Source organism: Brachionichthys hirsutus, chromosome 8, assembly GCF_040956055.1.
Source record: "Brachionichthys hirsutus isolate HB-005 chromosome 8, CSIRO-AGI_Bhir_v1, whole genome shotgun sequence".
NCBI lineage: Eukaryota > Metazoa > Chordata > Actinopteri > Lophiiformes > Brachionichthyidae > Brachionichthys > Brachionichthys hirsutus.
This window is the reverse complement of record NC_090904.1, coordinates 2,889,420-2,916,738: the sequence shown is the minus strand read 5'-3', so window position 1 is coordinate 2,916,738 and position 27,319 is coordinate 2,889,420. Positions and strand designations below refer to the sequence as shown.

General features: G+C 44.2%; 3 protein-coding genes across 3 annotated transcripts; 2 read left to right on the top strand and 1 right to left on the bottom strand.

Moving 5' to 3' along the window:
* Nucleotides 1–3,119: 3,119 nt before the first annotated feature.
* Nucleotides 3,120–6,318, bottom strand: rps10 (ribosomal protein S10). The gene is made up of 6 exons (XM_068742188.1): nucleotides 6,277–6,318; nucleotides 5,696–5,845; nucleotides 4,757–4,931; nucleotides 4,252–4,329; nucleotides 3,765–3,820; nucleotides 3,120–3,211 (listed from the first exon to the last, which is right to left on the bottom strand). The coding sequence occupies exons 2-6, from the start codon at nucleotides 5,843–5,845 to the stop codon at nucleotides 3,170–3,172; spliced, it is 501 nt and encodes a 166-aa protein (XP_068598289.1). The 5' UTR covers nucleotides 6,277–6,318; the 3' UTR covers nucleotides 3,120–3,169.
* Nucleotides 6,319–11,197: 4,879 nt separating this feature from the next.
* Nucleotides 11,198–12,196, top strand: LOC137898030 (zinc finger protein ZFP2-like). The gene has a single exon (XM_068742025.1). It carries the CDS (start codon nucleotides 11,282–11,284, stop codon nucleotides 12,194–12,196), a length of 915 nt encoding a protein of 304 aa, XP_068598126.1. The 5' UTR covers nucleotides 11,198–11,281.
* A 10,217-nt stretch (nucleotides 12,197–22,413) lies between these two features.
* pacsin1b (protein kinase C and casein kinase substrate in neurons 1b) lies at nucleotides 22,414–26,887 on the top strand. Its single transcript, XM_068742428.1, has 9 exons — nucleotides 22,414–22,473; nucleotides 24,339–24,495; nucleotides 24,578–24,813; nucleotides 25,066–25,221; nucleotides 25,400–25,575; nucleotides 25,660–25,780; nucleotides 26,218–26,333; nucleotides 26,504–26,691; nucleotides 26,778–26,887. The coding sequence occupies exons 1-9, from the start codon at nucleotides 22,414–22,416 to the stop codon at nucleotides 26,885–26,887; spliced, it is 1,320 nt and encodes a 439-aa protein (XP_068598529.1).
* Nucleotides 26,888–27,319: the final 432 nt, after the last annotated feature.

Here is a 27,319-nt window from a genome sequence, read left to right as displayed (position 1 = left end):
TTATTGAATGCAAGAACTACTTTTTACTGTTGTAATGTAAAGATGTATACGTAGCGCTTAAGCTGAAGGCTTTCGGTGGTCTTTTTTAATGGTTCTCTTCCCCCCCCCCCCATTTTCCTGTGAATGAACATGCCCATGAGAATGCTGTTATACCGATAGAAGACGTCTGTTCTCGAATGAACCGAGTTACGGGAAGTGACCTGTCTTGTATGAGCACAGTTTCGTTGCGTTAACCGAGTGACCCGAAAGATCTTTGGATTCTCTTCATTGTGGTTCTCGTCGTGATTATTGACGTCTCCTTAATAAGAAGGATACGGCCCCGCTGTAGTCTTTTCAGTTTCAACTATCGAGTGTGTTTCTTGGTTGGAACGCGAGCCGAGCACTACAGATATCACTCCCGAATAAACTGTAAGGAGAGCGAAGGAATGTGAACATACAGTGGGACATGAACCACCTTTGTCCTCCGGTGTCTTCTTTCATTTTTTTCATGACTATAAAGTCTTCCTCTACATACTGAGAGAGTAGAAGAGAGAGGATTTCTAAATGATGATACTCGTAGTTTCAAAATTCCAAACTTCAGGACTGAAGAATCAGACATTTTACTCCTCACATTCAGTTTGGTTAAAAGCAATTGTTTACATTGTGTTCATTGCATAGCAACGGTGACTGATGTGGGCACCTTTGGTCAAGGTTAGATTTTGTTTTCAAACCTTCGTTTAGCATGCCCCCCCCCCCCCCCAAAAAAAAAGAAAAACACACGGCGGACACCTGCTTGATATTGAAAAAGCAATGGAATCAACGTTGCTGTCTTTTGCAGGATGCAGAACAAACAAACCTTGTACAGTTTCAGGCCTTGTTTTTAAACGTGTAAAACGCTTTTGGATACTAGTTTATCTTTCTCTCTCCTCTTCTGGCAAGTCTCAGCCGGGCTGCGTCACTTTGGCCTCGATGTGGCACGAGGCAGCAGCTGGCTCAATACTGTGAAACCGGAGGCGCTGTAGATAACGTGTTAGAGGTCGACTGTAAATTGTTTATTTCTGTATAGATCAAAAAGGTGATAGTCCAAAATGACACATCGATGAGTTGTACATGTCATTTCAACCGAGGCGTGAAGACCTGACTGAGCTCACCTTGTTGAATTTAAGGCTGTTGGGAAATTTCTCTTGATGGCATAATACGCATCTGATGACTGAGAACAAGAAATGTGACTAGGTGAGCGTGAAGAATCTATAATCTTCCCCATCTTGTTGAGTCCAAAATAAATTTGTAACCGTAGAGGAGTAATTGGTTTATTTATTTATTTTGTCTCCTCTTTGACTAAGTAGAGATAAAGCAGACATGGGCCCTTTTCAATACACAGTTTAATGTACTTTTTAAGCTTTGTGTCCCTTATTTAGCTCCATAATAACATTCTCAGCCACTCTGGAGTGTCAGTAACATCACAAGTTTATTCAGCTAAATCATACTTGTTTACTAGCACATCTGTCAATCATGTATTTGCATGTATTTGAATCCACCTCTTGACGCCGGGTTTAGTCTCCGGTAGTTCCGGAGGGAATAGCCGCATCTCCAACGTCTTCTTGCTGTGATCTTACACAAGCAAGTACCTGTAATATGCAGATGAGTTTTGAGGGGTTTTTTTCTTCAAAGCAGCTTTAAAATGTAGTCCACATAATAATCCTCTTTGGTTTGTGAAAATGTTTTAGGTTAGTCTGTTAAAATAAATGAGGTTTTAAAAATATTCTCTCACAGTAGCAAATGCATACTTTGAAAGTACCCTATTACAACCCCCCCCCCCCTACAAAAAGAGCCCATGCAATACAGCAGCACAGAGAACTGTAAACTCTATCTAGAGCTATCCTGCAAAGGGTGTAAGAATGTCTGCAGCAGTCTTTGGCAAATACTAATGTTCTTATTTATGGTCTGTTTCCCAGTAATTGCTACGGCTGTGAGCTTATCAGGCTTTACACAAACAAAGTTATTTATAAGCCATAAATAAAATTATTTTCTTATGAATGGCAGTAAATGTAAAGTCTGAAGTCTGCAATGCAACAGTTTTTCTGTCTATCAGAAAGGTGTGGTGGCCAAAGTCTGTCTTTATGATCAGCCACCCGGCGCATCACGTCAGCCTTCTTATTGATTATAGATCTTCTGTTCAGTGAAACGTCTAGCTAGATGTTAAGGGGAAGAAACTACACAGCTAAGAGAATCCGAACCCCCGGGTGATTCTACGTTCTCTCTGTGGTTCGTGTTGGTGTTTGTGGTCGACAGGTGCTGTCAAAATGAATGTGAGGAGGATTTCCACTAATAACATCTCAACTGAATTATGAATGAGCACTCGTTCTTTAGACAAGCTAATATGTATATACTAAAAATGCTCACTTGGTTGTGGTCAATAAAGAAGTCCAGTTTTAACAGCTGCTTTCTGACTGAAATTCAGGCAGGCCTAGTCGTAAGTGACAAAAGCCCGAGTTTGTGATTTAGTGTAAATATTTCCTGTGAAATCCACAATTGGTTGACTGGAGCCAAGTTAAAATTTTGCCCCATCTGCTGGCCAAAGCAAACATTTTCTAGAAACCCCTTTATTGCTGAGGCTTTTTCCATTGGGCCTGATGGGCCAGCGGCCGTTTTTCCTAATGGACTTAATTTATCTTGAATGAAAACAGTAAGACAAGCCCAAAAAAACATGCAACCGAGTTGCGCACTAAAGTACAGCCGTTGATCTCAGCCTTGAAACTTTATACTCATTGTCTTCTCTAAAGTATTTGTCACTGGAATTTTCTTTTCTCCCTTGTCATTTGGGACTGGAATAAGAACCAGTGCGAAAAGACTGAAGATTGTAATATAAATGTGCCAACAAATAAACACCAGTATTTCACACCCAGGCCTGTGTCATGATTCGGTCGCACCAGGAAGTCTCCTGAATATGTTCCGCCTGTAGTTCCGATTGTTTCAGTTACACAACAGAACACACAATGAGAACAGGATCTGAAACCTTGCAGCAACAGACATCTCTTTTACGCTGTCCTGAATCAACACAGGTTCTAACCGTGTCCGATGTTTGCTTATTATTGCTTATTATTATTAATGTTTCACACTTCTGCTGCAAACACAATACAGACCCATCCAAGTTCTTTTGTTTCTTTATTGTACAGAAAGGGTGACAAGTTTACTGAGGTTGCTGTCCTCTGCCGCGTCCAAAGCCTCCCCTCTGCAAGAAGAAAAGGATCATCAATAAATAACATTAACAGAACAATCAGATAAAATTCACAGGACACCCGGCCACGCGCTTAAATATGCATTCCTAAACTCCAGACATAAAACCTCAGGTTTAAAGGAAATCTAAGAATGAGCAAAACAAATAAACAGAAATAAGACTTATTGGAGCTACATACCACGTGAGAATTATTATCCTCACATGGTATGAATTATTCTGTCAAAGTTTGGAGTTAAATGTGAAGACCCCCCCCCCCCCCACAAAAGTCATGACAAAGCACCTTCCTGTATATGACATGTTCACACACTGTCTCCTTTCTTTCAACAGTGAGTTATGCCCTATAAACCCAGATTCCAGCGAGCCTAATTCAACAATGGAAACAAAGATAAAGGCACCTCATCCGGATTTGGTTGCATTTACAAAATGTGATGAACTCAGGATTTATGTCTCCAAAACTAAATGTAGGGAATTCAGTCACCGTTTTGAATGTAAAATATTTGAAGTAATCCACAAAGTGTTACAGTGCAAAAACAGCAGCTTTACTTACGAACTGGAACTCTGTGGCCGCTCCAGCACCAGCTTCTGCTTTCTTGTCAGCACCAGCTGGAAGAAACGTCAGGAATTAATAATTCAAAATGGGCTTCAAAAACGCAGCCGACAAATACACGCCTGGTTTCTTTCAAATTAAAAAGGGGAAACTGACAAAACATGCCATCGGTCCTCGATAGGTAGGTGCCGGCTGAATTTACAGCCTAAATCAACACTTTTGCTGATTTGATTATATTGCAGCATTTAAAATAACAGTGCAAAAACTACATTTGGCCAGTGGCATGCACAAAGCGTTGTTGCATCATAGATGATTTTATCCAGTCAGCAGCAGCTCTGGACCGGGCAAGGCGGGGGCCTTAGATCCCAGGTTATTCTACGCTTACTGCCCTTACTGAAGAGCTGCGGTCTTCTCAAATCTTTTTATACAGCCCACATCAGTGACTTCATCTGCAACACAAGCAAAGCCACTCAGAAAGGAAACTTACGAGGAGCGGCAGATCGCCTGTACGCATCTCTGTCGGTCTCTCCGCGGTTGAGGCGGGCAGGTCTCTCTCCTTCCATTCCTGCAGGGACCGTAAGGCCGGGGTTAGTTACGGGTTACTTTACTGTACACTGAAATTAAAACCCAGATTGAACTCAGGCATAAACAGCATTCACCTGAAAAAAAGAAAACACCTGACGAAACCAGGACGCACACATTGCAATTTCACAAATCAACATGTAAAAATGTGTTAAATTCTGTGCATTAGATTTTTATATCCCATCGTACCTGCAACGTACATACAGACAAGGGCAACCATTTATAATACAAATGGAATGGACATTAAACAATCTAATAAATGTTTGTTTATTAGGTTAGTTTAGTAATATTTTAATTTACTTTAAACACTTAAAAATGGGTCAATGTTATAGTTGCATTTGCTGATTCTAGGTTTATAAAGTGTTAGTTCTTTACACTGCTAGAAATCCTGTTTATGTTGCAGAACCTACCCTTGGGCCTTGGCCTTGCAGTCTCGGGGCGGGTCTGGCGGCGCAGGGTGGCGGGCACAATCTCAGGGGGGAGGTGGAGAAAGTCTCTCAGGTACTGAATGCCTTCGTTGGTAAGGTACCAATAAAAGTGGCGCCAGGCAAACTGCTCCTTCACATACCCACAGGACTTCAAGGACTGAAAAGGAACGCACAGATGAGATGTTTTTCACGCTGCAGCGGTAGGAATGCATCACAACGCAGCGGCCATCGGCCCTACACCATAATAAACAGCTCGCTCACACTCTGCTCGGTTTACTTTAGTATCACAAAAGAGAAACTTTCTTTAAAGCATTTAACATCTTCAGCTTTCCAAGCGAAATACACAAGCTGAACTTCACCCAAGCTTTGAGTCGCTAGAAGCAACAAGACTCAAGATCCTCTCTGAGCGGCATGTGTTAAAAGAAAATAATAATTTAGAAAGCCGCAAGAAAGCATTTGCCACTCTTCCAGGACTCTCACAAGAACCTTTATGACTAAAAAAATAAAATAACAAGCACTCAAAACACAAAACAATGCATAATACACCTGGACGAGAATGTGAAACTATTACTACACATTCTCAACAGGTCTGGACTTCTCTCAGCACGGCTTTGGACCATGATTTCAAGAACAGAAAATCCCAAAGCGCCTGTAATCTTCACAAACAAGATTTTATTGTGAATAAAATGTGTCAAGCTTAAATGTCCTGTTATTAGGCCTCATGGTCTGTGCTACAACCGGATAAAGTTCAGAACCAATACTTCTGCAGCATCCACGTCTAAACTCATGATGAAACTACCGCACACTGACAGCATCAGACCGGCAGTGCCTTTCCGTAGCCCGTCGCTTCCACACCTGAGGTGCACCGCACCTGTACGTTAGCATAGAGCCGTGTTCAGACCGGACCTCCAGCTTTCTCACCTGCATCGCTTTCATCACATGAAGGTTGGGCACGTTCTTGTCAGCGAGCTCGGGATGCTTTTGTAGATGGACGTCTTTCTTAGCCACCATGACGCCCTCCTTGAAGAGGAGCTCATAAATGGCAATGCGATTCTTCTTGGGCATCAGCATCTACGACGAGAGACATCAAGTTATCCGAGCACGGAGCAGAAAGCCGGAGCAGGCCAACAGATTAGCCTGTTAGCATAATTAGCTTCATACACCGGAACAACACAGGGCCTGAAAGTCATTACAAGCATGCTTCGATTTACACTTCCGAGTCGTAGTAAGATGTTTGCGCATTAAGTTCCACTTTAAAACAGGTTTACTAGGATAAAGGAGGCCCCGCGTTACAAAATAAATGGCAGTTGTCGAGTACATCGGAGCCGAGATTACATCCCCGATTTGGGCGCTGATATCTACGCTTCGCCGCTGCATCACGCTAAAATACTTGAACGCATTATTTTGCGATATAAGCAAAAATCGATCACCAACTATAATTTCTCCGTGAAGGATGAGATGTAGAAGATATATTTAGATTATTTCCCAGTGCACATCTTTACCTTTCCACTTGATAGGGGACCGGAGCCGGAAGGAACGACAGTCGTCGGGCAGGAAGGTTTGTGCCCTCGTTTCAGGGCTGCGGTGGATGTGTCGCCCCCTGCCGGTGTGGAGGAAAAGACAGCAATTGTGTTGTTACAGTAGTTCATTCATTTTTTTGTGTGGAAAACAAATTTGTTTGTGTAGCCATTTTCATTTACCTATTTATAAAGAAGAATATTTTACATAAGGTTGTTCCCCCATGGGCTGGTCCTCAGATCTCTTCTATTGATCACATACAATAACATCTGTCTGGATCAAAATAATCCCAAAACAAAAATACACTTTTATCATGATTGTACTGGGATGTGCTCCATCCACCCCAAGACAAACTATTATTCAACTACAATTAGCTTTTAAGTTCAAATTCAAGTTCTTTATTAGTGCCCCAAAAGGACAAATTGGTTACAGTAGGCAGTCGTGGAGAAGCAGCAGTCTACTCCCTGTCGCCGGTCGCTGCATGCGCCCAAACCGAGAAGTTACAGAAAGACTGGCAAAAAACAAACTGATACTTCCAAATAGCAAAAAATCTAATTCACTGGACCTTCCATCCATTACCACCTCTCAAGACTAAATAAGATCAAACAAGTAACGCAATACAAATACTCTAATTACGATTGAAGACTGTCTCTCTTTCATGTCTTTCAATCATGTATTGCAAACCTTTTAGCCCAAAAAGCGAACTTGTTGCGACCATCTTTATGTCTCGACTGGACTATTGCAGTGTTTGATGATGATGATGATGAATATATTTATTAGATAGAATGTTAGAGTACAAGTACAGTCACACAGTAGCATGTATTACAGTACAAGTACAGTCAAACATCCTGTCTAAGAGGAGCATTTCAAAAAAGCCCTTGCGGTCTTGTTTCCGTTGAAAGTCCTTAGTACATAAATCATCGACATTTAACAATACAAATTTAACAATACAAATAAAAATAAAACCAATATTCAATAACTCAATTGATGCAAAGTAACATTAGAAAAATAAAACATAAATACATCTTGTAAATGTTTTGCCCGCAGCGACGGCGCCCGCCCACCATTGAACGCTTACAAATTGTATAGCTCTCATTCACCATTGCTTATTGTGTGTTATAGTTGGGTAGTCTTATCCACCCGTAGAGTTAAAAACAGGCAATGAAAATGCCTCCCAGAAGTCTATTCATCGACCCCATCTCCCATTCACAGAAGATGGGGTCGATGGAGGTGAACAGCGGGCGGACAATCGAGTTTGTTAGAAGAGAGGAGCGTCTATAGAGGATGGATGCATTCCCATCGATGGGATGGGTGAGACAGGTGAAGGCTGCAGAGGAGGAAGCCCCGCCTCCTGACTCTGAGGGTCAGCTATTGGTCTCGTCGCAGCCATGGTGGCACAGTGGTGAGCACCGTTGCCTCGCAGCATGAAGGTTGCAGGTTCAAATCCAACTTGCGTGTTGTCTGCGTGGGTTCTCTCCAGGTTCTCCGACTTCCTCCCATGCAGCACACTTAGGTCCAGGTCCTTATTGAAAAAGAGAATTAGTTCTAAATTGACTTACCTGGTTGAATAAAGGTTAAATACAGCGACTCACATCGGTGGAGATTTCTCTCTGCGGTCTCTTCACCTGCAGCTTGAATGACTCTGTTGTGTAAAATCTTTCCGTTCTATTGCGCAGAAACAAAACAGATCACAGAGGTCACACACAGAGGTCACACATCATCTCCGAACCGGCCGGCCCAAACGCAACAACTCGACAAAGCACCAAGGCCTCACACCTCTGCTGTCGGCGGCAGGTGGACACCTTGGTGCGGACCATAACAAAGAGATGATGCGGAGAAGGAGGAGGAGATTTGTCCCCAGTGCCTCGGAGAACAATGGAGTGGACAGGAAGCGAAGAGGAACAGGACATCCCTACACTGAAAAAACACATTCACACACACACACACACACACCCATTCCACATCTTTATGAGGCTCGCTGGTCGGCATAGTGTGGTTTAGGTCTGAGGCAAAGTTCCAGTACTGACCAGTGTGTGTGTGTGTGTGTGTGTGTGTGGGTGTGTGTTGTGTGTGTGTCTTTTTTCCAGCCTGTGCTTGTGAGTCGAACTATTGCCCAATAGCTAAAAATGTTGGCATCATTCAAACTGTGAGAAAAACAAAGTGATTGCACTTTGGCCGCATCATCTTTAACTCACTAATTGTTCCTACTTTACTTATTATTTTTATTTTTTTGTGATCGTATTTTTATTCATCGCGTGTCACAATGTGACAGAAAGTAACGAAGGAAAACCAACAAATGTTAATTAAAAATAATAATTTAAGTAAGTAATTTAAGTATTTGAGATTTATCCTCTTCCGTGATTGGGTGCTACTCGTGTTGACTTCCGGTCTGATCCGTTGCTAAGTAACAGAAGCTTGCTACTATACTGAAGCTAGCGGTTGGGAATAGACGGTGGTTTAAGTGAATTCCAACGCTAATTTGTGTTATTATCTCCGGGTGCGACCATCTACACACTGGTGAGAGCATTGCTAGTTGAGAATAGTTAGCGTCGACCTAGCTGCTAACTAAGTTACCTCAGTTTGACTGTTTTTACACCGCTCGCGATAGGTGAATATGATGAATATATTTATTAGTTAGAATGTTAGAGTACAAGTACAGTCACACAGTAGCATGTATTACAGTACAAATTATTGTACTATTGTAGGTCGTGATTATTTTTGATAAGATGCTAATTACTTCAGGATTATTCCTTTTATAGAACAACAAATCGATTTGACGCAATGTAACGGAACGGGCTCGTTCTTCGTTACCGCCCAACCACGGCACGTTACACCGTTACTCGTTACTTCGACAGCGCTAGCGATAGCGGTGTCTGATTAGCATGTTGCGATAGCTCATCTTCTTGAACGGATGTAGCATTTCAGGTAGCATTTCCCTGCTATCTAGCTAAAGCTAAAGCTAACGGTAACTATTATCGTTACTTGCTATCTGTGCTCCAGATCAAAGATGGACAGTCCGTGGAGGCGATTCACATTCTAAACCGACAACTTCAAAAGCACAGCAAGGTAAGAGTGGAACAGTTTAGTCATCTAAAGTAGTTCCTGTTTGACCCCATCCTGGGGGGCAGTTAAACGTAGTATCTACTAACAGCCCCCCCTGTTCCTGTTTAACCCCATCCTGGGGGCCAGTTAAACGTAGTATCTACTAACAGCCCCCCCTGTTCCTGTTTAACCCCATCCTGGGGGCCAGTTAAACGTAGTATGTACTAACAGCCCCCCCTGTTCCTGTTTAACCCCATCCTGGGGGGCAGTTAAAAGTAGTATCTACTAACAGCCCCCCCTGTTCCTGTTTAACCCCATCCTGGGGGCCAGTTAAACGTAGTATGTACTAACAGCCCCCCCTGTTTCTGTTTGACCCCATCCTGGGGGCCAGTTAAACGTAGTATGTACTAACAGCCCCCCCTGTTTCTGTTTGACCCCATCCTGGACTACAGCCGCCTTGGTGTTAGACGGTTAGCGGCTCGGTCCGCACCGCTAAGGGAGGGCTGGCTAGCTATCGAAGCTACTAGAGTCGCTTCTATGGTGCGGAACCGGGTCTCTAAATCATTCACCCTTGCTTCCAACATAGCAAATAAACTACACCTGTTACACGTTTCGATGTTAGTGAAGGAGGCAGGGGGAGAAGCCATCGCTAGCTAGCTAGCGGTGCTAAAAGCTATTCCGTAGCTATCTTATTAAACCAAAGGAAAACTGCCCAAAAAAGTTGTGAAAATTGGTGGAGCCAATCCGCTATCAATGAATATGACAAGCAGTGATTAAAGTTACGTGGGAAAAGAGCAGAGAAGTGAATGATCGTACAGTGGCAGAGAGAACACAAACAATTCGTGAAACAAGCAAACAGGAAGTGACACAATACGCTCACCGGGGTACGTCAGTACGTCGATAATTTCAAGCATGTCACATCACCAGAAAACTTCAAGGAGATGTGTGCGCACTTTGAAGGTGGAATCCTAGCACCAAGATCAAAGCCATGGCGATGGTGGCGCAGCGGTTGAGAGGGTCGTACTATGATCGAGGGGTTGGCAGTTCTATTCCTGGCTCAGGCGCATGTGTACACTGTCGTTGTGCCCTTAGGCAAGACGCTTCATCCACATTGCCCGGGCGCATGCGCACGCTGCGACCGGCAGCAACTCAAACTGCTGTAAACCAAATTGCCCTCCAAGGGACAAATTAATAAAAGCATTTAGTATTTTTTTAGTATTTTTTTAAAAAGGCAGCTGTGTCACGAAAAGGTCGGGATCTTCTTTTGATGTCTACTCTATAAATGCTGAACAGGGTGCCTTTTTAGAAAGCGACCAACGATTGCCTGGAAAGAAATGAGTGAACATAACTTAGTGAAGATTGATCATCAGCAAAGACTGCGAGATATCACCTGGAGACCCGGAATGAAATCACACAGAAAGTGTGATAATGTCTGCTTGTCCTCGGATGTTTGTTTCATCACAGCAGCGTCCAATTTCTTCAATCTGTCCTCCAGATTGTCCACACCAGCTCTGGACGGAGGAGATGAACTCCAGTATGGACAAAGAGGAGCCGGGCCCATCACGTGTGATAGAGGAGCAGGAAGAAATCCCCACCAGTCAGGAGAGAGAGCGGCTTGGACTGAAGCAGGAGACTGGAGCCTTCATGTTGAGTCCTACTTGGGAAGAAAAAGACCACAGCAAAGGTCAGACTCTGTTCCTGAATGCTGAAGATGATGCAGATGAAGAGTCTGGAGTTCTCATTCCAGTTATGACCTCTGTGGTAGGAGCAGCAGACATCGACCAGCGACATGCATCTGGAAGCCAAGATAAGAGACGTGAGACATCTGAAGAGGATGTTGAGTTACAGCCCACACTTCAATCCCACAGCGGAAAGACCAAAGGGACACCATATGTTTGCACAACATGTAGCAAAGCTTTCACAAGAAACAGCGACTGTAAAGCACACATGAGAACCCACACATGTGAGAAGCCTTATGGTTGTGAAACATGTGGGAAACATTTTAGACTAAATGGTGCATTGACAGCCCACATGAGAACCCACACAGGTGAGAAGCCTTATAGTTGTGAAATGTGTGGGAAACATTTTAGACAAAATGGTGCATTGACAGTCCACATGAGAACCCACACAGATGAGAAGCCGTATAGTTGTGAAACGTGTGGGCAACATTTTAGACGAAATGATGCATTGACAGTCCACATGAGAACCCACACAGGTGAGAAGCCTTATAGTTGTGAAATGTGTGGGAAACATTTTAGACTAAATGGTGCATTGACAGCCCACATGAGAACCCACACAGGTGAGAAGCCTTATAGTTGTGAAATGTGTGGGAAACATTTTAGACTAAATGGTGCATTGACAGTCCACATGAGAACCCACACAGGTGAGAAGCCGTATAGTTGTGAAACGTGTGGGAAACATTTTAGACAAAATGGTGCATTGACAGTCCACATGAGAACCCACACAGGTGAGAAGCCTTATAGTTGTGAAACGTGTGGGAAACATTTTAGACAAAATGATGCATTGACAGTCCACATGAGAACCCACACAGGTGAGAAGCCGTATAGTTGTGAAACGTGTGGGAAACATTTTAGACTAAATGATGCATTGACAGTCCACATGAGAACCCACACAGGTGAGAAGCCGTATAGTTGTGAAACATGTGGGGAACATTTTAGACAAAATGATGCATTGACAGTCCACATGAGAACCCACACAGATGAGAAGCCTTATAGTTGTAAAAGATGTGGGAAACATTTCAGTCATCGTTATTCAGTGGTACGCCACACGAGAGATTTGGTCTGTCTGTTCCGGCCTGCTGGCTATCAGGCCAAAAAGGCCAAAAAGGCCAAAAAGGCCTGATAGGACTCCTTCAGCTTGGCCGCACCGATTGGCCACCGACAATGGAGGCACGAAACATGGTCCACCGGACTCAATGGTCCCCTGCCTCCCCCGGTACATGGTCAAAGCTCTTCCGGAGGTGGGAGTTATGACGCCATACAGTTTGGTTAACAATTGTTTACATTGTGTTCATCGCATAGCAACGGTGACTGATGTGGGCACGTTTGGTCAAGGTTAGATTTTGTTTTCAAACCTTTGTTTAGCATGCCCCCCCCCCCCCCAAAAAAAAAGAAAAACACACGGCGGACACCTGCTTGATATTGAGAAAGCAATGGAATCAACGTTGCTGTCTTTTGCAGGATGCAGAACAAACAAACCTTGTACAGTTTCAGGCCTTGTTTTTAAACGTGTAAAACGCTTTTGGATACTAGTTTATCTTTCTCTCTCCTCTTCTGGCAAGTCTCTCAGCCGGGCTGCGTCACTTTGGCCTCGATGTGGCACGAGGCAGCAGCTGGCTCAATACTGTGAAACCGGAGGCGCTGTAGATAACGTGTTAGAGGTCGACTGTAAATTGTTTATTTCTGTATAGATCAAAAAGGTGATAGTCCAAAATAATAACCCACCTCTTACACATTGATGAGTTGTACATGTCATTTCAACCGAGGCGTGAAGACCTGACTGAGCTCACCTTGTTGAATTTAAGGCTGTTGGGAAATTTCTCTTGATGGCATAATACGCATCTGATGACTGAGAACAAGAAATGTGACTGCAGGTGAGCGTGAAGAATCGATCTTCTTCCCCATCTTTTTGAGTCCAAAATAAATTTGTAACCGTAAAGGAATAATTGGTTTATTTATGTATTTTGTCATAAGTGACAAAAGCCCGAGTTTGTGATTTAATGTAAATATCTCCTGTGAAATCCACAATTAATTGACTAAAGGCGAGTTTAAATTTTGCCCCATCTGCTGGCCAAAGCAAACATTTTCAAGAACTGAATTGATCTTGAATGAAAACGGTAAAAGCTCAGAAAACAAAACGTAAAACTGAATTGCGCACTAAATGTTTGAGCAAGTACAGCCGTTGATCTCACCCTTGAAACTTTATACTCATTGTCTTCTCTAAAGTATTTGTCACTGGAATTTTCTTTTCTCCCTTGTCATTTGGGACTGGAATAAAAACCAGTGTGAAAAGACCGAAGATTGTAATATAAATGTGCCAACAAATAAACACCAGTATTTCACACCCAGGCCTGTGTCATGATTCGGTCGCACCAGGAAGTCTCCTGAATATGTTCTGCCTGTAGTTCCGATCGTTTCAGTTACACAACAGAACACACAATGAGAACAGGATCTGAAACCTTGCAGCAACACACATCTTTTTTACACTGTCCTGAATCAACACAGGTTCTAACCGTGTCCGATGTTTGCTTATTATTGCTTATTATTGCTTATTATTATTAATGTTTCATACTTCTGCTGCAAACACAATACAGACCCATTCAAGTTCTTTTATTTCTTTATTGTACAGAAAGGGTGACAAGTTTACTGAGGTTGCTGTCCTCTGCCGCGTCCAAAGCCTCCCCTCTGCAAGAAGAAAAGGATTATCAATAAATAACATTAACAGAACAATCAGGCTTTATTAACGATGAAATCCAAGTTTAGGCTGCTGGCATTTCTTATTGAACTACTAGTTAACAGTTTCAGAGAGAATCCATCATTCCTCATTCGCAACTAACAGAAAGACCCAAGATAAAACCAAGGGATAAAAGTCACAGGACACCCGGCCACGCGCTTCGAGTCAAATAGTAATAATGATACTTCTGTGATTATTTTCGTGGTTTTTCTTATGTAATGTTATTTCCGACATGATTTTATTTTGAAAACCGCCCCGGAAGTGTGCTGTTCATTTTGATTGCTTGATTTAAATCAACGGACCATCCCCCATCTGGCGGCTCCTGTTAGCTTTACAGCCGCCGGTGTCTCCACCGACACAGACCCCGCCGACGAAGACGATGCTGGCAGGTTGAAAGAATCCTCAGAAGCGGAACGACAGCTTCTTTCTTGGTATGCATTTAATCAGCAGCCGAAGTCAGCAAATCGTTGATAAACTAGCTCAATGTGTAGTCGCCAATCCCGACCCGGTATCCGTATCAGCGACGCGCTATCTGGGATGAAATTACAGAATTACAGCATTGAAAAGCGGGTTGTTTCAGGGAAATGACGGTTCGATGTGTGAACTGTACACCTGCTTCGTGACGCTGAGTCTGATCAGGATCTGAGGTATTTATAGTCTGACGTAAGAAGAGACTTTGGACATTTGTGGGAGCTGCTGTGCAGGGCAGGGAGGGATGATTAAATAAATAAAATAAAATAAAAAGCTCGTCTCTAGGGAGGAGAGCCTGCGCTTCTCCAGACCAGCACATTAATCACTGGAGAGCAGCTGCTGCTCGAAGATGAGACGAGCAGAATGAATGAGCGCTGTCCACGGTGCTGAGCTCCGTCCACGGTGCTGAGCGCCGATGGGCTTCGAACAATGCAGCAAACACGGAAGATGCTGTGTATAGGCTTATTAAATGATATATCGCAGTAAGAGTTGGATGCATGCGTAAAAGCCGATGTTAATTTATTAGAAAAAGCATCATCGGTATGGGGAACGCTCCTCTCTATTTGTACACACTGCTCCTTAAAGGAACCCAATGTTTCTACACTATTATGGTGATTTAATAAACCATCAAGTGAATCCTGCATAGTTTGTGTAGTCCTGTAATCACCTACTGAAATGCTTCTGGCAGAAATCTCGCCCCCTGTGAGGGAAAACGTGCACATGCGTGCACATCTTGTGCGCATGCATGCACGCAATGAACTTAGAAAAGCCTCTGAAAACGAAACTAAAACTGACAGAGCCGTTTGAGACAGAAATGAGGGACGCTGTCCTGCAGCATCTGTTTGAGACAGAAATGAGGGACGCTGTCCTGCAGCATCTGTTTGAGACAGAAATGAGGGACGCTGTCCTGCAGCATCTGTTTGAGACAGAAATGAGAGACGCTGTCCTGCAGCATCTGTTTGAGACAGAAATGAGAGACGCTGTCCTGCAGCATCTGTTTGAGACAGAAATGAGGGACGCTGTCCTGCAGCATCTGTTTGAGACAGAAATGAGGGACGCTGTCCTGCAGCATCTGTTTGAGACAGAAATGAGGGACGCTGTCCTGCAGCATCTGTTTGAGACAGAAAAGAGGGACGCTGTCCTGCAGCATCTGTTTGAGACAGAAATGAGGGACGCTGTCCTGCAGCATCTGTTTGAGACAGAAATGAGGGACGCTGTCCTGCAGCATCTGTTTGAGACAGAAATGAGGGACGCTGTCCTGCAGCATCTGTTTGCTGTTTGTGCATCTTTTATGGTTCTCTGAGTTTTTCCTGTTCTACTTTGTTCTGTCTCTCAGCGTCTTTTTCAACAGATTAGTAAAATTGCCACTTTGGGTTTTGCCTAGAATTTGGCCTGATCAAACTTCAGCCACCGATGTTGTACTTGCTGCAGGTTTTCTGAGTTTGGATTTTTCATGTTTTTCAGAAATAACTGATCAAATTCCTGATATGTGGTTTATTTATTTTGGAAAAATGATTCAATGTAAAGAACTCATTGCATCTCGTGAAAATATGATTGGCAGGTGGGGGTTGATTTTAAGAGAATGGATTTAAGTGTGCCTCTGCACACTTTTATTTGAGTGCCTAACTGGATTAATTCAAGTGAAAAATGAAGGGGCTTCTTCTGCTGGTTCATCCCCTCCTTGTATTTGTTGGAGCAAAGACAGATGGATGTCCTTGCTAATGTGATTAATTTTGTCGAACCCTGGTTCCCTTCTTTTTCCTTTGTATGTATAAATTATAATGGATTTGACCATGCTACTCCCAGTGGGTATAGACACCACTGCTTGCTTCCAGTATTCACATGCTTAACTGATTGAAAGCAATTAAGTCAAGTAATTCTTGGATTCAGATCAGCCTCTTCCCTCTCTGCCTGTTTTTAGATCAATTGAACTTCAATTTTACTTCGTTCTAGGTCTTAAATAACTTTATAGTCATAGGAGCATCTTATAGACAACAATACCATTTGACTCTAGTGCATCCTCTCCACGTCTCCTTAAGTGAAGATAGAGGTTGGTGAGAGAGCAGGGTTTGGCTTTGGTCGGAACAGTGAAGTAACTGGAGCCTGGTGCAGAATCCTCACGGGGACGCATGTCCTTAAAGGGCCAGTAGTTAGCATCCTCCAACAATATTTCTTTCTTGTCTGAAGTTGCAGAGCAAAAGGATTCCAAGAGCTGGAATTGTGATTTTGTGTTGTAGTTGCCATTGTGATAGATAAAAACGCTGAGCTGTCATTACAGACCAGGGCATCCTGTTTGGTGTAGCTGTAAACACACATGAGAGGATCAACCTGTTTAACGTAGCATTGCCAGTTTCTCCCTTGTGCCGGTCTCAAGCCCAGATGAATGCAGAGCGTTGCCTCAGGAATGGCTTCTGGTGTAAAATGTAAAATGAATTATGCAAATCAATGAAAATAAGAATAACATACTGGTAATAATAATGATATATTTTATTTGTAACACATTTTACATCTGAAACAAATCTCAAAGTGCTACATTAAAGGAGAAAATACTGAAGAATTAAAAAGACTAAAGCAGCCGAGGAGCAGCTGAGCAGAAGGCCCGGTCTCCCATCGGGCCAGGTTTGTGGTTTCTGTTTGCCTTTGAGTGAGTTGGAGTTTCCAGAGTGGAGGACAGAGGTACGATGAGCTCTTTTAGATAGGAGGTACCATGGATGCACTGATGGGTGAGGAGGCAGACCTTGTATTCTATCCTGGAGCTGAGAGAGCTCGCTAGCTATGCTAGAGAGCTGGTGGACATAATGGTGGATGTGTTGTTTGTCCAGGTGACCAGGTGGAAAGGAAGCAAGGCTAGACGCTGAGGAGCAGAAAAGAGGAAAGCAGTGAGAACAACTGTTGAATTAAATAAGGAAATAATCGTCCAATATGAAAATGGCGTCCGTGTCTCATAACTTGCTGGCGAAATCAACGATTTAAACTTTTCTGAAGAAAGCTAAGCTAAAGAGAAGGAAAATAAAACCCAGGACAGTTACCCAGTCATTTTATTGAGGGGGGGGGGGTCTCTTTCCAAACGTCACTGGCTGTGGCTCAGATGTAATATTCCCTCTATTGAAAGTCATAGATACTATAAATTGGCATTTATTTTAAGTTAGCAAGTCTGTATTGATCGAGCAAGATGGTACATGGTTGACCTTTTCCCCATCTCTTCCCCAGAATAAGCTTTATCGAGGCCTCTTTGTTAACACTGCCTCCCTCTTGTCTACCTGCCTCCCCTCATCGTTGTGACGACTATCATTGCGTGTCTTCCACCCCTTCTTCTCTCCGCCTCTGTCGTTTCCTCGCACAGCCACACGACATGTTTCGAAGGAATGCGTAACAAGGAAGAGCCTCCACCCTCCTTCTCCTCTAGCTAATTATTAATGGTTTAATGAGTCATCTCACAGATCTGTCAAAGTTCAGCCTCACCGTGTGTGTGTGTGTGTGTGCTGTAGGACGTGTCGTGTTTGCAGAGAGGACTACTGCTCTTTTCGGTGTCAGTTCTCCTGTAGGCTGTCGGACATTAGCAGGAGAAGACTGTTGAGGACAGACCAGGTTCAGTAAACCTTTCATCTTCAATAATATAATTATTATTCTATTATTATCTCATAGTTTCACATCAGAACTTTTCAGCTGTCATTTAGCAAATGGTAAATTCTGACTCGAATGAATGAATCAGGGTTTCTTATTCTTTTTTATTTTATGAAGGTATGGGACCTTCAAAATATTTGCCTTCTCTTATTGAGTGTTACAGACTTTAAAAACACCCCAACTCCACACTGCATAATAAAAAAAGATTTAGAACAATGCAGCACATACCGAGACAACCTTGGTCAACACTGAGTACCTCCATGACACGCGTAGTCGCTTGATCACTGATAGTCGAGTCAGAGATTTGAGTGTGCCATGCTAGTAGCTGCTAATGTAGCAATGAGCCAAGCACATAGGTGAGGAGTCAGAGGTCTGGTAACTCGCTGATAAGGAATACGGCCAAAATCACGTAAATAATGGAAACGCGGTTCGTAAGGTGGTGAATACCTGAACTGAGCGAGTGAAGTGCGCTTGGAGCGCTCGGCCATTTAGCACCAACATCTAGAAGTCGCTTGTGTCTCAAATTAAAATGTTGCTTGTAGGTTTGCTCGTGTCTCGGAACACTCGTATGTTGAGGTGTTATTTTTGAAACGGTAACATGAAAAGCGACTCTTTTATCTCTGACTCTTCACATCCCCAAAGACTGGTCATTAAAGCAGCACAAGCCTCCACTGAGCCGTTCATGAAGAGCAGCCGCCCTCCATCCCCCTTCCTCTCCACCTCCTCTCTATCCCTCTGCACTGTCTGAGCCATTCAAAGCACCGCAGGATTATCCTTCACTCATTCAGGCGCGCACACACACACACACACACACAGAGTCTTTTCCTCCACAGTGAGAACCCCAGCCTCGTGGTCCTCGCCCCAGTTCTTGCCAGTTTTCCGTCAGTCAGAGGACGCAGAAATAAGTGGGAGGGGAGAGGAGGAAGACGAGGGTCTGGCTGCTGGAGGAGTCTTTTTATTTTCTCCCAGCTGCAGCTTTAGCCACTATTAGTGGCAGACTGGGGGGTAAGCTTTTGTTGCTTTGGTGGGGGGGGGGGGGGGGGCTGCTTTCTCCCGTTCTCTGGGTGTATTACCAGCCTTTGTCCTGGGGTGTAGCGTGTTGATGTCAGCGACTCGCTGTTTTGCCGAGGTCGGTGTTGCTAGTTGGTGCTCGTACACATGCTTTTGGGGAGGAGGATTTCCAGTTGGGTGTTGTGGGGGGGCAGTTAAGCGTCTGATTTTCTACAAGGATGTGGATCTTTAACTGTTGAAAGAGGAGAAAGATGAACAAGCATTTCAGCGCACTGTGATGACTATACCTCGGAAGGTGCTGCTACTATTTGGGTCTCTCTCGTTTGTGGGTTGGTGTTGTTTGTCTATCGTCAATGAGGAGTTCATTATGGAGTCAGAATCAGAAACAGCTATACTCAGATTAAATCTTACTTGTTGACTTTTATCAAAGGAAGTGAAAGAAGCTAGTTGGTGTCGATCCCCGCTCTGCACTCGCATCTGTGTGAGCCAAGCGAACAAAAGCCCCCTCTCAGCATGCAGGATTAACCAAGCATTGATAAACACTCACTTGTGCTCTCCTCCACGCCGCATCCAGTTGGGTTCTCCTCAAATATTTTTGGTTACACTCCTGAGCGGATTTCCCTCCATTAATTGGATTTCAGTTTCCTCACTTCCCCTCTCTCATTTCATCTCTGCCATTTATTGTCAAAAGTGTTGCTCCATCCTTTGGTACATGGTTGACCCAAATACCCATGCAGCTCTCCCCCCCTCCCCCCCCGACCTATCAAAACACATCACTGCTCCTCCTTTTGCTATCGTCTCATATGGTTCCTCTGCATCAAGCTTTGAGCTTTGTGGGACTCTATTTGGGAATTTATGATAAAGCTCGTAGGCTGCATTAATACTGGGTTCTTATAAACACACTAAATATATAACTAGTTTTGACCTGGAACAGTCGATACTTGACAATGTTCTTTATTGCACAGAACGCTGCGTCTTCAAGAAGCAGTTTGACATTTATGTCTGCCCGCTAAATACAAGGCTAGAGCCAACAGCTGCAGGGTGAGCTTAGCATAAAGACGAAGCGAGGCTGTGATATCCGAGATTTAAAGCAGTGACATGCCAGAAAAATGTCCTGTATTATTGTCTGGAGCGCTCCAGACAATGTAGAATAAATAATCTGGAGAGCTGCTGTATAATGGGAACATTTTGTTGAGCGAGCGTTCCTTTAGATCTCTACAATAAATGAGGTCAAATCCTGTTATGGCCAAGAGGAGCTGCTAATTCTCTGCAGGCTCTTTGTGAACGGCAGCACCTCTCGCTTTGCTCCGACTGATGCATTTATAATATACAGATACACAATACAGCAGCCTTTATGCTGGCAAAACGTGTCACAGATGTGACTAAATGCTTCTCACCCAATATCCCATAATAATGTCGGTTCACTGTGCGAACCTTTAACAGTATCCTCATTTTGAATTGTAGTCTGGACTGTGAACTGAGCGGCTGTGATGAGGCTGCAGCTGCACCAGGATAATGTTGGCGTGCCACTCACTATTCTGACGGTCCCCCGTGCAGATTGATAGACAGCCGGGGCATGTGTGATTACCCCACCCCGGTTATTAGAGACCCTTTTTTTGTCTCTGTTTCTGAGTCATCTGTGGTTGCTTTGTGTCTGCTGCTGAATCCCACTTTGCATCCTCCTGCAGTCGTGTTGAACATCTTTCTAATTGTTTTGCATCTCATTGTGGCCACATCACAATGTCATTGCTTCAGTCTCTGCTGTTATTACCTCCGCCGAGGCGGGGGTGGGGGGGGGTTGTGTAATCATCGTCGTTGGTTTGTCTGTCCGACTGTTAGCAACTTAACTCAAAATGTTACAGACACATTTTCTGTAAATGTTGGGACTGTTACCAGGAACAGATGATTAGTAATGAATTATCCTATAGATTCTGGATCACTGTGAATCTTTCAGTAGCATTGCAGTCAATGGAGCTTCAACATTTGTTCCTCAATATCTCGGTTGATTATTGACCAGTGATTATGGAATTTGACACAGTCATGCAGGGTGGGGACCTCTATCTTATTACCGAATTTAATCTGGATCGGATCTGGATTGTGTATATTCAGAGTGCAGACCTCCACCAAGCAGCTCATTCCCCTCCTAACTGGATTTACACCGTCCACATGGTGATCTGGATCATCAACAAAAGGTTCTAAATTGTTCTTGGTGTCTTTATACACCAACCATGAAAAGTCAAAGTGAATTGGAGTTTCTGACACATTTTGAAGCTCTATTGACTGCAATGTTGCCAAAGCATCAGGATCTCTTGTGGATCATTAGCAAAATTGAATAAACTGTTCCTGGTAACATTCCCAACGTTTCCTGAACATTGTATCCAGATCCGTCCAGAACGTTTTGAGTTATCTTGCTAACAGACGGACGGACAAACAAACCCAGGCCGGTGATTACATGACCTCCTTGGCGGAGGTAATAAATACAAGTCAAACACACTCTTGATGCTTCTGATGTGGATAAATGGATATAAATAAATAGATTATTTATCCCGATGGAAACTCGGCGGGATGACAAACATTCCCTCTTTTTTATTTCTCTTTCTACTCCTGTTTTTTGCAGCCTCTTTGTGTCTTCGTTTCTTTGCCATCATAATCAGTCATGTCGTAGCTATTAATTTCTGCACCAGCGTGATGCATACATTGAGGCCTCGGCGTCATGTTAATGTTAGAGAGCCGCCGCCGCCACCGGCCATTAAATCAATCGTGTAAGTTATTTATCTCCGGGGAGCAACGAGAGAAGCAGCCGGAGTGCTCTGTGCAGGATCTGTGGGTGGGGGGCTGGTTTTTGAATACTGTACCTGCTTTAATATCAGAATGAAAGCACTGAATTAAATAAAGTTTTCTGCCCATTTGCGTTGCTCCATTTGGTTATCAATGAGCATGCGTCATCGTCCGACGAGCTCTATTATCTCCTGCATCTGTTTAATAATCGTGCAAAAAGAGATTCACTTCTAATTGATTGATTTAATCGCTTCATTATTATTTTTTCTTATAAAACTGCTGCACCAATGTTTGAGCTTGTCTCACTGTTGTTAGTGTTTTTCCTTTATTTTGTCACTAACTAAATATGTTTGGGTGCAAGAGGAAGAGGATATTTCAGAAATGTTTCATATTTTGTTATACTGTATATTTAATTCACCAAAAATCGAGAGAGAGAGAGAGAGAGACTATGTGTTTTACATCCACTCTGGAAACCACGACAGAACATATGAGGGTTTCATGACAGCAGGATCTAGATTTAGATGTTGGTATGATCATCAGAGCTGCAGGACATAAACCTTTAATCTGTTGAATTGAATCTCTGCATCTGCATTCAGTTTGAATATAAGAGGCAGCGCTGCCGGTGACGTCTCACTGTTAATACCCCCCCCCCCCCCACCCCCTGTGTTTGTTTCATGCATGAAGAGCGCTACTCTGCAGCAGACCATCCATCTAAAGCCACCATGTCTGGATCCTACGACGAGCCCGGCAGCCAGGAGGAGACCACAGACAGCTTCTGGGAGGTGAGACGGATTAAGCCCAACCAGAAACCGACATTCTGTCGAGTCATAAATTCTCCCTGAACCCGCTTCATCATTCATCACATGCACGTGTTTGTGTGCTCAGATTCTCACGTCAGCTTTAAACACAACCGCCGGTGAACTGCTGCTGCTCATCTCCGTTTTATTTAATCTCATGAATCCGCTGTTATGGAAGACGATTCACTCTTTTATTTGTATTTTTTTATGGATAATGATGTGGTTCCTTTTGCTACCTTTATTGTTATTTTGTTTTAGCCGTTTCATTTCTTTGTTCCTGTACAGCTAGTCTTAGCAGCATAGAACCAGAATTTCCTGCTGTTTTTTTTGTTTTTATACAAGCCAAATTAGATTTTTGTCAGCTTTCGCTAAACTTCATATTTTTAGTTTATAAAACCTAAGGTTAGTTAATTTTGTTTTCCTATTTGGTTTCACTTGCTTCACTTTGTTAGTTCTAATTTAGTGTTGCAAGCTAAGCTTTTGTTAGCTGGTCTGTTCGCATCGTGGTGTACGTTCACGTTAAACATTAACGTACATGCCGTTATTCCCTATGCAGACACTCAGATACGATTTCATCAATGAGAGGGTGAAGTTGGCGTGGCTACAGTCAGGGTCTTAAACCTGTCAGTTTTACTGTTTGCGTTTGCTTTTAAGTATACTCTGTGACTTAGAATTACAACTTGATCGTATAAACAGACACTTATTCTCAATTTAAAAGATTTAATAGTGTAGTCATATGATTTCAGAAATGTATGGTTTCCTGAAGAAAACAATTGCGGCCTGATGCTTGTTGGCAAAACTCACAAAAATAATCCAATTAATCTCATTGGAGACAAAAATGAAACAGCAAAACAGTGTCAAAGTATTTACAGAAGTAGAAGTAGAGAGCATTTCCTTGTGAAACAACTTGAATGAATGAATTTAAACATCAGTATAGGATAACTTTACTGGAGAATTGTTAAGGAATGACGCGAATCATGCAATACTGCCTTTCCTGAGCACAAACAGTAATTTGAGCAACATGTTTCCAGGAATCCATTCATTATAAATGATTGCTGCCGACTGTTCATGGCGGTCAGCGCAGGAGAAAGCGAGCTTCCTCTCCGCTACAGCTCGTCTTCACCGTCAGGCCTCGGCATGCTTGGATACCACGGGGATAACAGAAAGGATACGTCGTCACCTTGAACACTCGCTGTTTACGATCCTGTTCTTCTCGGACTCTGCGGTTTTAGCCTCGTCACGTTTACCCACCGGCTAGACATTGCGTTCAGGAATCAGCTGCAGCAGCAAAAAGTGTGTGTCTGTAGCTCAGGGCCGCGACGTCACAACCACCTGAGGTGTGTCGGGAGAGCTGCTGCATGGCTGATGCTGCAGTCTCAGGGCAGGGGTTGCATGGAAAGCAATTATTGATCACTTTCATTGAGGCCACGTTTGAGTCATTTCCAGGGTGAGTCTGTCACACTGGTGTGAATGAATGCAGAGAGCTGTGTGCTCCTGCGTCCACAGAGAGTTGCAAATTATAGAACAACAACCCACACACACCAGTGGGACGCCATCTGCTTCCTCCTTCCGATTTAATGCGTCGGCTGCAGGTAGAGACGCGTCCTCCTTAGTATCCCCACTGAGTATCCTCAGAAGAGCAGTAAGACATAGTTTTTCTGAGGAATATGTGCAACCATCATGCCGTCCCATCCGTGTCACGCAATATAGAGAAGTGGTTTAAATAAAAATGAAAAAAATTAAAGAACAGATTATCACCCAGAGGCTGTAAACCGTTTAGTGTTCCGTTTTTAGATCAAACAAAATGCAATTGTTTCATTTTAATGACCGTGATGTGACTTTAATGTAAGGTTGGGAACTACAAACGCACAGTGAAGCGGATCGACGATGGGAACCGGCTTTGCAATGACATGATGAGCTGCATCCAGGAGCGTGCTAAAATTGAGAAGGCCTATGCACAGCAGCTGATCGAGTGGTCCAAGAGATGGAGGCAGCTGATAGACAAAGGTCGGCAGTCTGTCATCCTCATGTGACGCTACTTAGCTACCGTTACCATTTGCATCATACTCGCCCTGCACTGATCCCTCAGGGCCTCAGTACGGCACCGTAGAGCAAGCTTGGACGGCGCTGATGACGGAAGCAGAGAAGGTGAGCGAGCTTCATCAGGATAGGAAGAACAACCTCATCAACCAGGATTTTGAGAAGGTGAAGAACTGGCAGAAAGACTCGTACCACAAACAGATGATGGGAGGATTCAAGGAAACCAAAGAGGCCGAAGAGGGCTTCAAGAAGGCCCAGAAACCCTGGGCCAAGAAGCTAAAAGAGGTGAGCGATGGGCGCGTTCTTCTGCTTACATGTTCACACAGCCGAGATGGAACATTCTCCGACTGAATGAAGAAACGGAAGCAGCTTTAAAAGTTAATGATAGAAATGCAAAGTTCATATTTCATTTACAGAAGTTTGGAAATCAGTGGATAAATGATGAATCACTACTTTATTTATTGGGTATTGGGTTAAATAACATGCGTGTGTACATCACTGCACACAATCAATGCCAAACACGACTACTTTCTTTAGCTCGAGGCTGCCAAGAAGTCTTTCCATATGGCCTGCAAAGAGGAGAAGCTGGCGTCCTTCAGAGAGGCCAACGGTAAGGGAGAGGCTTCCGTCACAGCCGACCAGCAGAAGAAACTCCACGAGAAGCTGGACAAGTGCAAACAGGACTCTCAGAAGGTGAGCGAAGGAGGCGGAGCTCCGTGGGATCGTCGGGTACCGGGTGCCCTTTTCAAAGTGAATCGTTCTCAGGTTTCTTTCCAGAAGCAAAACCAACAGAACCATTTGGACGCGTGTCATTGAATCATTTAGCAGATATGACATGTACTCTGCTGATTGTGTGTCCGTCGCAACCCAGGCCAGGGAGAAGTACGAGAAGGCTCTGGACGAGCTGAGTAGCTGCACGCCACAGTACATGGACAACATGGAGCAGGTGTTCGATCAGTGCCAGCAGTTTGAGGAGAAGAGGCTGAGCTTCCTCAAGGAGGTGCTGCTGGATGTCAAACGCCACTTGAACCTCGCAGGAGACCAGAGGTAAGGAGACGTTCTAACCAAGAGGGCCCCGGCACCATCAGCTGAGCCTTACTCCTACACGCAACCCTTACCCTCTTCCCACAGCTACGCTATGGTGTACAGTGAACTTGAACACATCATCACGTCGGCCAGCACGCAGGAAGATCTGAAGTGGTTCAGCAGCACTCACGGCCCACGCATGTACATGAACTGGCCGAAGTTTGAGGTACGGGACAAGGACTCATCGTTTCTGAGCATTGGACGAGGACTCCCTCGGGTCTACATGCTAAACCTGCGGCGTGGCCAGTCGATGATTTCCTGCTGCTTAGCGTGTGTCGTTTGTTTTAGCTGTACAATATTTGATGTAACATGCTGAACTATTTCTTAGCCAGGAGCAGCAACTTCTTTGCGTCTCCTGGTCCTGGAGTCCTCACAACGATGGCAAAGCTCCATGCAGTCGCTGCTTCTCGTGTAACTCTCAGCAGGAGGGAACAAGCACATTTCCCAAACTGCTGAATCAGGCTTTCCTCTAGTTATCTATTTTACCAGCAGCAATGACGATTCCAGGGAAAATCGTTGGGTTGCGGCGGTTTGATTTAAAACCGTGAGCCTCGTAGCGCTAGCGCAGTGGAACCCAAACCGACCGCTGTTCTCGTTTTGCAGGAATTCAACCCGGATCTCACCCACAGCATCACGAAGAAGTTAAAGAAAGGCAGCGATGGAGTCACGCTGACTAACGTCACGGCAGCAGCAGATCTGGCTCAGGGAGACAGAGGAAGGTAAGAACGCCTGTTTTACTCTTCACAAATGTAGAAATAACACAAGTACACGAGCGTTACGATGAATCTACACAAGAAACACACACTGCCATAACACACAGTCACAAATCAGGAGCAGTCGCAGCAGAGGCAGTCTGACAAATAACGTTCTGGTTAACTGAAACATTCAGTGTCAGCAGTTCGGAGAAAACCCCCGCCTCCACAGAGCGGCCGGACGACGACCAGGTGGCCCTGAACTCGGACAGCGACACCAACGGAGGGTCCAACCCCTTTGATGAAACGTCAGGCAAAGGCGTGAGAGTGAGGGCGCTGTACAACTACGAAGGCCAGGAGCAGGACGAGCTCAGCTTCAAAGCAGGTGGGCCACGTTCCTGGTGGAATTAAACAAGTTAGCCAAAACGGACTAACTGAATGCCTCCTCTCCTTCTCCTTCACTGATAAAAGGGGACGAGCTGACAAAGCTGGAGGATGAGGACGAGCAGGGCTGGTGTAAAGGTCGTCTAGACGACGGCCAGCTGGGTCTTTACCCGTTCAACTACGTGGAGCCGATCTAGGCGTGGACACTCGTCTCGTCGGAGGGAAACCCCACAGTGGACCGTCCCGCTCGGAACTGCACATTGCCAGAGAACTCAAAGCAAAGCTTCTTCTTCCTGCTGGGCTCAGTGGACTGTCTTCATCTCAGCACGCATTGAAACGCATCTGTTCAGAGTCGCGTCGTCTCCAACCCCTGCAGCGGAACCTCAGCCGCTGCGTTCCTTCCGTGTTTGAGCTCTGACATGCCGCATCAGGCGCGTCGTGCTAGCGGGACTGAGCTACACGTTGTGTGTTCATGTACAGATCCAAATCGTTTCTACAGTGTGGATGCTTGTACATTTATTTCCTCTCATCATGCACGACGTTTTCCTTTTCTTTGTGAAATATTAACATTTTAAGCATCGAATGAATAGTTTGGGGGGAAAAGCACCGATTTGATTTGTGCTTGACCG

Excerpts from the sequence above, each read along its gene's own strand:
- LOC137898030 (XM_068742025.1), top strand. The coding sequence starts at position 11,282 with ATGAGAACCCACACATGTGAGAAGCCTTATGGTTGTGAAACATGTGGG.
- pacsin1b (XM_068742428.1), top strand. The coding sequence starts at position 22,414 with ATGTCTGGATCCTACGACGAGCCCGGCAGCCAGGAGGAGACCACAGAC. Across the intron at positions 24,814-25,065 it reads GGGCCAAGAAGCTAAAAGAG|CTCGAGGCTGCCAAGAAGTC; the intron begins GTGAGCGATGGG and ends TACTTTCTTTAG. Across the intron at positions 26,334-26,503 it reads GCTCAGGGAGACAGAGGAAG|TGTCAGCAGTTCGGAGAAAA; the intron begins GTAAGAACGCCT and ends TGAAACATTCAG.
- rps10 (XM_068742188.1), bottom strand. The coding sequence starts at position 5,845 with ATGCTGATGCCCAAGAAGAATCGCATTGCCATTTATGAGCTCCTCTTC. Across the intron at positions 4,330-4,756 it reads TGCAAGGCCAAGGCCCAAGG|GAATGGAAGGAGAGAGACCT; the intron begins GTAGGTTCTGCA and ends CGGTCCCTGCAG. Across the intron at positions 3,212-3,764 it reads CGGCCACAGAGTTCCAGTTC|AGGGGAGGCTTTGGACGCGG; the intron begins GTAAGTAAAGCT and ends TTCTTCTTGCAG.